We start from the raw sequence: 12,385 nt of genomic DNA on the forward strand, positions 1-12,385 counted from the left end.
TTGTTGGTAAAATGATTATAGCAAATACATAGGGCGTAAAAACACTTAGGTAAGTGACTGCATTTTGCCATGACATATCTAGAAGCCAACAAGAGCAATGAACGCCCCAAAACAACAGAAGTAGGTGTGTTTTTTTAAAGCAGACATGCCTGCTAGCTGACTAGCTTCCATTTAACCTATCTGTACAAAATGAAAGTTCACTTAGAAAATGAAAAATAATACACATATCCAACATTTCCTGATATCAGGAGCTTCCACATTTGCTTATGTGCTCCAGGAGAAAGCCTCTAATACTGAAAGCCTGGCTACCATCACCTTTCACCAGCCAGGATCCTGAAGGGTATCAGAAGCTGCAAACCCGCAAGACTGGAGACATAACAACCTCCGGCACAGCCAGCAGCAGGCAAACACAGAAAGCACCTTTTACAACACTGGGAGAGACGGCACTGATCAAGCAGAGCATGCTGCAGTCCACAGACTAAATTTTTAGCCCCTGTAGTAAAGTTAATTTTCAAAAGGATGGCATGTACTTCAGCTCTGGGGCATAGTGACCACTTTCTAAGATCCTGAAAACAATCTGAACTACTAAATTCTTCTTCTAATCCTAGTTAAAGCAGGTTTACACAGTTCCAATTTTAGACTTCAAGTCCTATTTACAGGACAGAAAATCCCAGATAGTGACATTAATCAAGTTTTACTTAGCTTGGCACGTTAAAGAACTAACTGTTCTCAGAATATGCCAGGACATCTCAGATGCTAACGGATTTTAATTTATTATCTAAAACGAGCTGATCACAGCACAGTGTGAGTGCTGTGTTAATCATTAGTGCTGTCTTTTAGCATATCACCCCAAGAAAAAAAAAAAAACCAGTTCTAATTTCACGAATTGATGGCATGGAGCACAGCAAAGAACTCGGACAGAAACAAGTATCAGAAGTTGCACAAAAGAAAGCAGCTTTACAATACAACTTTCCAATCATGGGACTGATCCAAGCTCTGCCTGCACATATACAAAAAGCCTCAAACTAGCTCCTCCTCACAAGCATGGAAACAGCAAACAGCGTTTTATACATAACACTGAGAGCATGGCTTTGTAAGACAATCTAATTTGATTCAAATCCTGATCTAAAACAGGGAAATAATCCCCACTCCTGCACAGGTGAAAGACCATCAGTACCACAGACTGAACCCACAGTCTCACAGGATCAAGACTCACACTAGAAAAGCTTTCTTCATTTGGAAAGTAGGCAAAATAAATTTTCATAGACTGATTCTTCCCTCATTACTGTCTGCTTCACCACCCAGTGCTTCTTGTACCCTGTGAAGCAAGCACACAGCAGCCCCCTGAGTTTACCTCCCTCAAAGGAGCAAGTATTGACTCACTTTTGAAAGGAATGAAAAAAAGACACTCTGGGTTCAAGAAGTAATTATGAGTATAAAGTAGGTTTGCTTGAGAAAACAGGCAGGGTGTTGTGAACAGCAGTGCAGGGATGAGCTGAAGACACAATATTAGAAAGCTGTCCTTTTCCAGCATCCGAAGAATTTTGATAGCAAGACTCCATGACAAACAAAACGTGCAGAAACCCATAAGCAAAAGAAAACCAGAAGTCCTGAAAGAGACAGGGCAGAGCTGGAAGAAGGGAAGGGAGGAGTAACCAGTGTATTCACAACTTTATTTTTTAAATATATCAAACACTTCTTGCACTCACATAAAAGAAACAAAGGTTATAATTGTGTAAGCAACTCTGAACAGAGGTCTCTCCACAAAAAATCAATTGCAAGAATACTGGCTCCTTGTTTTTAAATGTTTAATATTATCCCATCTCCACAATTAATATTAGAGAAGCAACTGTGCTCATACCAGACATACCAAACCAAAGCTCGGTACTATCAATATTAACACACACGCACAAAAGTTGCAGCAGAAAAACAGATATGTAGTTTGCTGACAAAAGTAACATTATCATATTTCAGATCATAAACAAAGGGTACATTTTATTTACGCCTGAAAATGAAGCAAACATCTTTAAGTGGCAACACGATACAAATTTACTTTGACATGCACATGCAATAAAATGTGTAAATAAGAAGTAAAAACAAAATGAAAAATAATTACAGACACAACAAGTATAAATTTTATTGAGCTATTCTGACAACATTTATATTTCACATCAGTGAAACAACAAGAATTAAGTTGATTAGCAACAGGAGATAAAGGAAGCGGCTGAGAAGTCACTAGACACAGCAGCAGACTGGTAGGGAGAAATGTGTCTCTACTCAGAACTCAACCATGGGCTGGGTTAGAAAAGACAGCTCCTTCCACCCCAGCTCGGCCAGAAGACTACAACTACGCATGTGTTAAAAATTAAGCACATGTGATAATGCTTACTGGGTCAGGGCCTTTGTGTTGTGCTAAATAGGGATAAAGCTTATTCACCTTTGCAAAGTTCACTGAGCTGAGCACACCAGACCTACTGGAAGCAGCAGTGAGAGGAGCTCAGCAACGCAGCGCAGCACCTCTCCAGCCTCGTGGCTATTCAGGAAGCGTACGCATGCGAAATGAGTAGGCAATCGATATTTCTGATGGCACAAGTAGACATCTAAATCATAACCTCTAACCCTGCTGACAGTCTTAGCAGACTATCGATACTTAGACTACGAAACCTGAACAATTTGGATAAAAGAGAAAAGTTGCTGCAAGAAAAAGTTTCAAGCTACCCCATCCTATGTGTTGTGTGAATAAAGGATTCCAGCCTTCAGAGATGAATCTAACACTTTATACAAACTGCTCTCAACATACCCCTCTCTTACACCCTTCCGGCGGCTCGCGTGCTGCCATTTACAGCCCTTACAGCCACCGGAGCGTGGCTTGGACGGGAGCCCTGCTAGTGACTGCAGGTCCCCTTCCCCTGAGCTGGCCTGCCTTCCCGAGACAGGGAGCTGTTTCAAACCCACAGCCGCAGCTAGCTGAGGGCTGCTGGTTTAAATGATACAGCCACAAACTGCTGAACATTAAATTCAACATTTATATCACTGGGTGCCTATAATATAAACTTTAAGCAGCCTTTACTGTACAGAGAAATCTGAAGGGAAACTTGATAAATTGCATTTCTTGCCTTCAAACAGTATACCAAAGAACATGCAGGTACATTTTAAAGTAAGAGCACGTGTATATATGAATAACTCCAGATGATACCTTTATAACCATTCGCAGGAAACATTTTCTCCCAGCAATTTGGTACCAATCATCAACAATATTCTTTTAGGACACCCAGCTACTCCATTCTTTTTCCACATTAATTCCTGTAGACAATTGCTTCCAGCAATGAGCCTGCAAAGTACCTACAAATCAACACCAGTATATCCTCTGTTTAATCCATTTAAAAAGAAAGCTAACAAAGGTGCAGAAAATATAATAACTAAGTCTTCTTTATCCGCAGCACAGAATTAAGTAGTAGCAAAAAGGAATAGTAAGTGCTAACTCACAGACCTGTATCTCAGAGGGCTCTCGAAGCGGGGTCAGAAGCATTATCAATGTTTTCCAGATGGAGAAGTAAGGCAGCAGAGGCCGAGCGACATGCCCAGAGGACCGAGCAGACCCACAGCAGAGCCAAGAACAGGCATGCACCAACTGCTAACAGCAAGACTGAAACTCCCAACTTATTTCAAAGTCACTACTCCCCAGTAAACTATCGCTCAGACTGAATCCAAACCAGTTAAAGGCTTTGTACATTAATACCAGTCCCCCTAAGCACTATTGTGCAAAGTCGGTATTCACAGTGTATAGATTTTTGATGGGCTGATGCATACCAGCTGAAGCTTACCATTCTTGTCAGAGAAATCTTGTTTTCCTTAAAATAATAGCTCAGCAACACTAGGCAACCTCAAACATCCAGCAGAGGTACCAGAGAGAGAAGGAGGAGTAAGACTTAACCCATCAAACTTCTACGCCTTGCATCATCTGCAGCACTGCCTTTTAACTTTGAAGTTTAGTTTCCATAGGAATAAGCTAGGGCATTTCCATGCAAAACATACAACCTTTTTGTATCTGAGATATATCTAGTTTGAGTCTTCATTTAAAAAAAAAAAAGTCAAAAGCTATTACATTTCTTTTTTTTTTTCTTTTTTTTTTTCTAAGTAACAACAGTGAGAAGACTTCTACTATTCATAATACCTTAAAATAACATGCAAGCAGTTAAAAAGCTATTTAAGTCTAACAGACCATATAAGCCCTACTTGCCACAGGACAACATTCAAAATCTGTCAATGTACTCTGAAGTCATACCATCGTCCTGGTATCTTGTATACAAATCTTCCCAGGATGTTTCCACAAGAACAGCTTGGTGGTAAACCCCAGGCTATCCTTTTATACCACCAGCAAGTGCAGGTGAGCTGGATCTGATGGCAACACTACAGCCAGGCATTTGTTGGGAGATCCTCCATGCTGCCCAGCTGCACTGCTGAATATTTACATACATTCTAAAATAAGCTCTCCCCTTCTCCCAACTCCACTACAGTAAGTTTCATTTCCAAGTCCTAGGCTTAAGCTCACTCCTTAGCTCCTTCCTTTCTTTACCACCTCCCAGTATTCCATCCAGTCCTTTAAATAGCGTCATTTCCCCCACTCCACTTGTTTTTATTTTTATTTTTCTCCTCAGTTTGCCCCACGTAAGCCACAGACTGAAGCCAACGTTTCTCAGCAAGGAAAGACCTCTACAATGTCAGAAGTGATTCGGGCTCCCTGTACATACACACACCCCCCAAGCCCCTAAGAGGAATCCCACAGTGACATGGTAATGCAGCAGCACAGAACCATCCAATCTCCATAGCTCAAGGGATACTATAAAACATTAGCAGGAATTAGACCACAGTTTGGTCTCACGGCATACCCGTGTGCAATGCACACCAGACCATTAACCAAAGGCAAGATCACTGGATTCAGCAAAATGAAGGGTCTTGCTCCACTGTGAAATCAGTCCAGCCATTTACCAATACTTTAGCCTAAATTCTCATATCACTCACAGAAGCCTCATACTGGCACTGCCAGATGCTGTTATGTCCAAGCTTGCTTATTCACTAAGGTATGCTTCCACACAAAAGAGGAACAACAGAATCTGCTCAGCTCTGATGTATGAATTCCTCTGAAAAAGCCTCAGAGACAGCCATGGCCTACATCCTCACATGCCTTGAAAAGCTCACAGCCAGAAACACAAAGATATGGGGGAATTTAAAGCATCTAAATACAGCAGTTTAAATATTTTTGTGCATCTGCTTTTAAGCTTTTCAAAGAAAGGGTAATCTTTACCTCTGTTTTCCCAGAGCAGATCACTGTGGGTCCCAGAACCAGACCGGGAGGCAGACAAGCAGCACCCCAGCTCCCCTCCCTCCACCCCGTGAAACGATAGCCCAGCTCCAGCCCTCACAGAAACTTCCTTATTACCCCAACTGTCGACAAAGGCATTAAATTATTGCAAGGCAAGGAAGCAAGCAAATTGCCAGAGAGGCAAAAAAGCTATTAGACAACATTAGTCTGAAAGGCTCCAACTTCAAATCTGCATCTGCTCTAACACATCCGCACGGAGTGGTCGGCCGGGCCATCTCCCAGCTTCAGCACCTTCATATTGAGAAATACATTTATTCATGCTAAATACGTAACTCTGCTAAGTCACAGAAGTGACCAAGTAACGGCATAGTAAGAACCACTCTATCTTGCTAGAGTCAAAAACAGAAGCACGAGCAGGGAACTGTAGTGGATCTAGTACAAATTCTTTACTGCCTACTGCTTTTCCCAGAAATGCAAGTACTGTTCGACAACAGGGAAGAGCACTGTTACATCCAACAACCTACACCCAGCATCTGCACACTCTGTGTTCAATCTTTCAGAAAAACTCAACGCTGTTAACATGCAGCTATCTGTCTGGATTTCCCTGTTCTTTGCAACCAAAGCAATGCAATACACTGTATTTTCTTCATTACAACTAACAATAAAAGCAGAAATTACTAACTTATTTGCCCTGTCAAACCAGAGACAACAAAACCAATCTGAGAACATGTATGTCATAAAACGAGTAAGACTTATCTTGTCTTTACTAATCTAAGGACATTAACAATTCTGATCGCAATGCCTCCATTTCTCTCATTTTTTCTGGTAAATTCAACACCTCGCTTCCAATCCCACGTGTGAGCACTCTTGCACAGATCTCTTCACCCTAGACTCCTTGTCTTCTGCTAACTATCCCATTTCAGCTTTCTCCCTCTCAGCTTTACATCCTCCTCCCTATTCCTTAGAGCAATGCTGGAACACTGTCACTGTATTCTCAATCCAGAAAACATTGTATTTTCAACACCTTGCCCATGAAGTATAAGGGAAACAACCAAGCACAAAGATAAACAAAGCATAAAATGCAAAGAAGACGTGCAAGGGAAACCTGAATATACAAGATGGGGACTCACTACCCTGTTTATATAAAAAGGACCTCAAGTCAATGAGCAACGGCTGCTTGGTGTCTAATGGATACTAAGCATCCATATATGTATCTGTTCTCTATCCAACAAATAAACTGCCTTTATCTTCAGACCCAATTGTGATCAAACTGAAATTTATTCATTTTTCTACATCCACTTTTTGCATCACAAATCAGCTTGCAAATAAAGAAGAATTGTTCACTGGAATTTCAGATTGCGTGTAATTTCTTCTACAGCAAATGTTTCACCCATTACTTATTTGATATTGTTATACACAGCCAAGTAGTCCAATCTTTTTTCAAAAAAAAAATCCCAACCATTACCATAGTCCAAATCCTCACTCTTGCATTTCTCGATACATTATCCAATTAACCACAAACTTGGCGTGAGAGCAGAGTGATTGAAACACACACCAATTCTGCCATGCTTCAGATGGGCATCATTTCATTTGAGGAACAGGAAAGAGAGCTAGAAAAGCTTTCAGAAATGTCTTTCCAAGGAACAGGATTCAAAGAATCCAATGAGAGACAAATTCTTGAGCCAGAAGTACATTAAGGGATTTTCTTCCAGTATGCCAGGCGCGTTGGATGTCCAGGGACACCACCGTGACCACCACAAAAAGCCAAAGCCTTCCCGTTGCAGGGAAGCAACAATAGCTGTGAGAGTATATTGGCAGCGGTGCCCTGGCTTCTACATCCCTCCCAGCCCTCTGTATTGCATCCTCCTGCAGAACTACCAAGCTGCTTTCACTACACGCCTCTGATCAGGTGGGGGGGGAGCAGAAACATATTTACAGTAGCTTGAGACTCTTTTCTTGATGCACATTGAACTACCATTATAAACAGTAACGCACCATCTAATTTTACGACAGAAACTACAAGTTCTACAGTGACCTGCACAGATAAACAAAATTAAACACTCGGATGTGATCGGTAATTCCACTTCTGATGAAGCATGTTAACTCCTTCACTTAAAGCAAACCAGCTTGTGCTCTGGTACAGTCAGATCCAACTAAAAGATGCCAACAACTCCACCTGTTTCTAATTCAGTAATAGAAGCACTTCAGTATTTAAAAGCTACTCATTACTACTTAGCTTTTCCAGATTTTGTTACAAATTTTACAATGTTACAAGATCGATGGTTTACCTTAAACAATTAGTCACAGCATGCACAGAACTAATACCCCATCCTTACTTTATATGATGCAATACCAGGATGAGATTTTAAAAACCAGGAACACATGAGCAAGATTCACCTTTAGATTTTCGTTCCCTAGCTTGATAGTAACAAGTTACACTGTTCTGCTCAAAAGCAGTAAGAAACTGTGCTTTTTACCAGTATGTGTGCCTGTCCTAAAAACCTACAATGACATTTTAGGATTTGTGTTTATTGGCAAAATACTTCAACACATAGCTCCTTTACTTTTCAAACGGCATTAACTTCTCTCATTCAACCTGCAGATTCAACTCAGATCTGAGAGCCAAGCTAGACTTACTCGTGCAACACTGCTGGTCAAAAAGATTTGGCAGGACCAACTCTCTCCTCTGATACAGATATATATACACACGTGTATTAGGAATATTAAGCAAAATCTTAAGAGAGGACTGCACGATGCACCCAGGGGAACATGACGCTCGTTTTCTTGTTCTCCAGCAGAGGGTTGTTGTTATGGTGAAGGTGATGATGACACCAAAACCAACAAACCCGAAACAGGACCACACAACAGCAGGTAACCCTCACGCTGCTGTACATCAGCTGATTCAGATCACACAGTTGCCTCCAACCAGGAGATGCGGTTTTAACTTGAGGGCAAAAGCATTTCTCCAGTGATTTAATTTGCATTTATTGCCACAATATTCGCCATTTGCAAGGATCAGTTTTCTCTACACACTGCAAGTCCCTTGCCATCAGTTCTTAAACATGGGTCCATCTTCAACCATGCAGCCAACTGATGCAGAAATGCCATGCTAATTCCATCGCTTCTTTAGGAAATATAACTAACCTTTCCTAGAGAAAAGGGTTAAGTGTTCAGCTGCATGCCTTTCGGGTACAGTCTCAAGTGAAGAGCCACGTTTGATACCTGTAGGAAACTGCCATTTTTGCATCTCATATTCCATTTGTGAACAGACCTTTTTGTTCTTTAATCCAAGTTGTGAATTATTTAATCCTGCCTCCAACTCTTGAAATCTCTCTTCCTATAAACAAGAGGTTATTTAGTGAAAGGAAATAAATAATTAAAAGAGTCAGACCCTAAAGTGTTCCTGGCTCTGTTTTTAATTAATATTGATACAATCTTGAGAAACCTGCTGCTTAATATTACAAGGCAGGTTGAAGCTCATCAACAGTTAAACCTCGTCTTCTAACAGAACATAGAAGAGGAAGTTGCGAGCAGACAGGGTGCATGTCGCTCCACTGCTAGCGATACGGGACTACCGGAGTCTCAGCTCCTTACAACTTTTTTATGCAGAAAAATGATAACTTCAAAGCCATCTAGACCCAGAGCTACAAGAGCTGGAGTTTACAGGGCACAGCTGGAACTGCGTTAAGCATAGATCCTTCAGCTTTTCTGCCGTGGGACGGTGTAGTGGAAGTGCAGACGAAAGCATTTTTATTTTCGATAATTCCACACTCAAAATACATTAGTACAAACGAATGACGGTGGAGGGAGGGAGGGAGGCATGGACAGTTCTGTAAGACTGAACTTCATACTCAGTAACGATCGCTTTTATAGCATATTGCTTCATCTGCAAGTGGGAGTAAATATTACACTACCTCTTCATGCAGATGGGTGGATTAAAAAAAAAAAAAAAAAGCCAATTTGAAACAAACTAACTATTCTGCATATGGCTGAAGGTACTCTCTACCTCTCTGGTCACTCCAGGACTCCACAGACAGACAGTGCACAAAGTTAGTCAACTCTGCACAGCACTGAGATCGCCCAGAGAACCTGCCAAGAGGTGAACAGCCTCAATCCGCAACACGTACAAATAATCACACGTCCTTAAAAGCAGGCAATGAATATTGTTCAAACAACTTTGAGCTAGCGTTACCAGAATGCTTCAAAGGAGAATCTACAAGCTGTTCAAGTCAGACTGTCACATTTAGTCTGCAAAAACGAGATTAAGGTTTGTACAGTGATACTCCACAACAGGTTTTACAGTATGCACAGAAATTAAATTATGATAAAAGTGAGCTATTTTTTACTAAAAACAGAATAGAACAATCTATCAAAATGCCATTTGGCTGCGTTCATTACATTTTAGAATTTAATTTACATGATAGATACGTTAGCGTAATATGTTTTAATCAATAAGCATTTCTGAAGGCTTTATTTTTATAGGAAATATTTAGACTTCTTCACCCTTAAATGTAACAGCATGGCAGTGACGTTTGGAGCGTTTATTTTCCTACAATATGCAAGTCCAACCACACATACGCAGAGGCAAAAGCAAAAGTCGACAATTAAAGATGTCAGACCTTGTTTAACTACATCTTAATTTAATCCATTTTATTTTATACAATTCTACATCTGGAGCTCATTTTCCGTATTCCTGTAGGTATTCTGGGTCACTATTAAGAACCCTTTCAAGTTAGCAAAGTTCAGCCAAGTCTCCCTTAATCCAAAGCCTTTAAAAGAAACAATAAAACACGAAGGGGCTGGGGGGGGGGAAGAAAAGCCTAAAACAAAACGCTACTTTACCCCACCTCCTAATGCACCTGAAAGTCAGAAGGGACCAGCCTCCTACTACAGATCCTACGTAGCACTTCCCGTTTTGGGGGCTGCTGGGGGTTTGGGTTGGTTTAGCTCCGCTCCCGCTAATTCACCCTCTGCGAGCCCCGCCGAGGGCAGGGGGCGGCGGGTCCCGCTCCCCGGCCCCCCCGCCAGCACCCCCTCACCTCCGGCGGGGCTGCGGCTCTGCTCAGCACCCGCGCACCCAGCACCGGCGCACCCGGCCCCCGCCTGCGGCAGGGCTGCGGCCGGGCACCGCCGGGCCCGCCCCGGAGGGGGGCCAGGGGGGGCAGCCGGCGGCTTTCGAGCCGGTTTATTTAAAACGGGAGGCACCGGAGGGTTTGGAGAGGCAGGGCAGCGCCTTCCTGCACCAATCAACTGGGAGAAACACGCATGTTGCAATCCCATTCAGCGGCGGGAGCAGCACCAATTCATCGTTTGACAACCTGCCCCCCCCCCCCCCCAACCCTCCCTGCCCTTACCCATACCCCAGCATTTACATTAAACACTGGAGCTGCCATTTCCTCGGGGCACGCACCCCGAGGGCGCAGGGGAGCGCTGGTTGGCGAGGACCCTCCCTCGGAGGAAACAGGACTTGTAAGGCTGTTATGAGCCCGCACAGTAAAGCATCAATATTCCTCTCATCTGTCAGATCCTGGACGGCAGGAGAGGCTGGAGAGCCCGTGAATTATGTAAGCCTGCCCTCCCGCCGCCGCCCCGGGGAGATGCCCCGCCGCCGGCCATGCCCCGCCGGGCCGGGCGCCCCCGCGCCCAGCCGGCCCCTCACCGGCCCCCCGCGGCCGGCGGGAGCCTCCCCGGCCGGCGCTGCCGCTGCCCTCCCGCACACACACGCACTCACACACCCCCCGCACCGCCGCACACGCCCCCTTCCCCGGGCCGGCCGAGCCCGGGCGCTCGCCCCCCTTCCCGCCCCGCGGGACCCCGCCGCGGCTCCATCCCTCACCCCCCGCCGCCGCCGGCTCCCCCCCCCTCCATCCCCGGCGCGGTGCCAGCGGGCCGCGGCGCTCGCAGAGCGGCGGGAGCGCGGCGGGCCGGAGCCCCCTGCCCGGCGGCGGCGGAGGGCCGGCACCCCGCGGCGCGGCGAGGCGGCGGCGGCGGCCGGGCAGCGGCGGGGGAAGCGCCCGCCTGGCCGGCACCACAGCGCCCCCAGCCCCCGCCGCTCCGCGCCTGCACGCCGAGCCCGGCCGGCTCCCTGCGCCCCCACACAAAGTCCCAGCACTCGGTAAACTTTCCCCGGCTCCCGGGGAGAAAAGGCGGCGGGGAAGCGGCGGCGGGAAGGGGCAGGCTGGGGGGGGTGGCGGGGGGGACGGGGGCAGGCGCCGGGAGGTTTGCGGAGCGGGGAGGGGGGGGGGGGGGAGAGGAGCGGCAGCCCCGCCGCCGCCGCCCGCCGCCCCGGCCGCTCCGCACGGCCCCCGGCCGCCGGGGGGGAACGGGAAGCGGGGAAGGGAGCAGCCCGGGACGGAGCGGGCGAAGCGGCGGCGGCCCCGGCAGCGCCGGCTCCGGCGCCATCTTGGGCTGATCGATGAATTGAACAAAGAGGATCAATTTCCGATGGGGCCGGTGATCAATGGCGGGGGGGGGCGGGCGGAGGGAGCGGAGCGCCGCGGCCGGGCGGAGCGGGGGGTTCCCTTTAGGCGGCGCGGGCCGGCAGCGGGAGGAGGGGGGGAGGCCGGGCCCGAGGGAAGGCGGAGAAGGGAAGAGGGGGGGGGGGGTCCGGCGGCGCGGCCCGGCCGGTGCGGCGAGCGGGGGAGCCTGACCTGCAGCTGCTGTAAATCAAAGCGCTTCCAATATTGAAACATCGATCCCACATTGGCCGCCATCTTGAGACATATTGAGACAGAGTGAGCGGCTGATAGAGAGAGAGGGGCTGGAGTTCAGGAGCCGGGAGGGAGGGGGAGGGAGGGAGGGAGGGAGGGAGCCAGCCGGGAGGGGGGAGGAGGGGCGGGGGGGCAAGGGGGCGGGAGGCGGGCAGGGAGCGCCCAAATCCCGGCCTGGAGCCCGCGCCCGCCCGGAACACGGACTCAGCCCGTGCGCTGCGCGGGGGGTGTGGGGGGGGAGCGGGGAGGGGGCGCCGCGCCCGCGCACTCACAGAGCGGACAATCCCCCCCCCCCCCCCCCCCCACGCGTGTGCGGCCCCGGGGGGCACCCGCGGGAGTTGGGCGGGGGGAG

The 12,385-nt window shown here is 46.9% G+C and overlaps 1 protein-coding gene across 9 annotated transcripts in view; it reads right to left on the reverse strand.

The window, feature by feature from the left end:
- Nucleotides 1-12,111, reverse strand: part of CUX1 (cut like homeobox 1) — a 284,219-nt gene extending 272,108 nt beyond the window's left edge. For 8 of the 9 annotated variants that reach the window (XM_074923161.1, XM_074923163.1, XM_074923160.1 and 5 more), the window contains exon 1: nucleotides 11,974-12,111. In XM_074923161.1, coding sequence (XP_074779262.1) covers nucleotides 11,974-12,036 — 63 coding nt within the window. In that variant the 5' untranslated portion in view covers nucleotides 12,037-12,111. The remainder of the gene's footprint in view (nucleotides 1-11,973) is intronic. The other variant, XM_074923162.1, reaches the window with a different exon arrangement.
- Nucleotides 12,112-12,385: the final 274 nt, after the last annotated feature.

Source organism: Athene noctua, chromosome 19 (genome assembly GCF_965140245.1).
Source record: "Athene noctua chromosome 19, bAthNoc1.hap1.1, whole genome shotgun sequence".
NCBI classification, from domain to species: domain Eukaryota; kingdom Metazoa; phylum Chordata; class Aves; order Strigiformes; family Strigidae; genus Athene; species Athene noctua.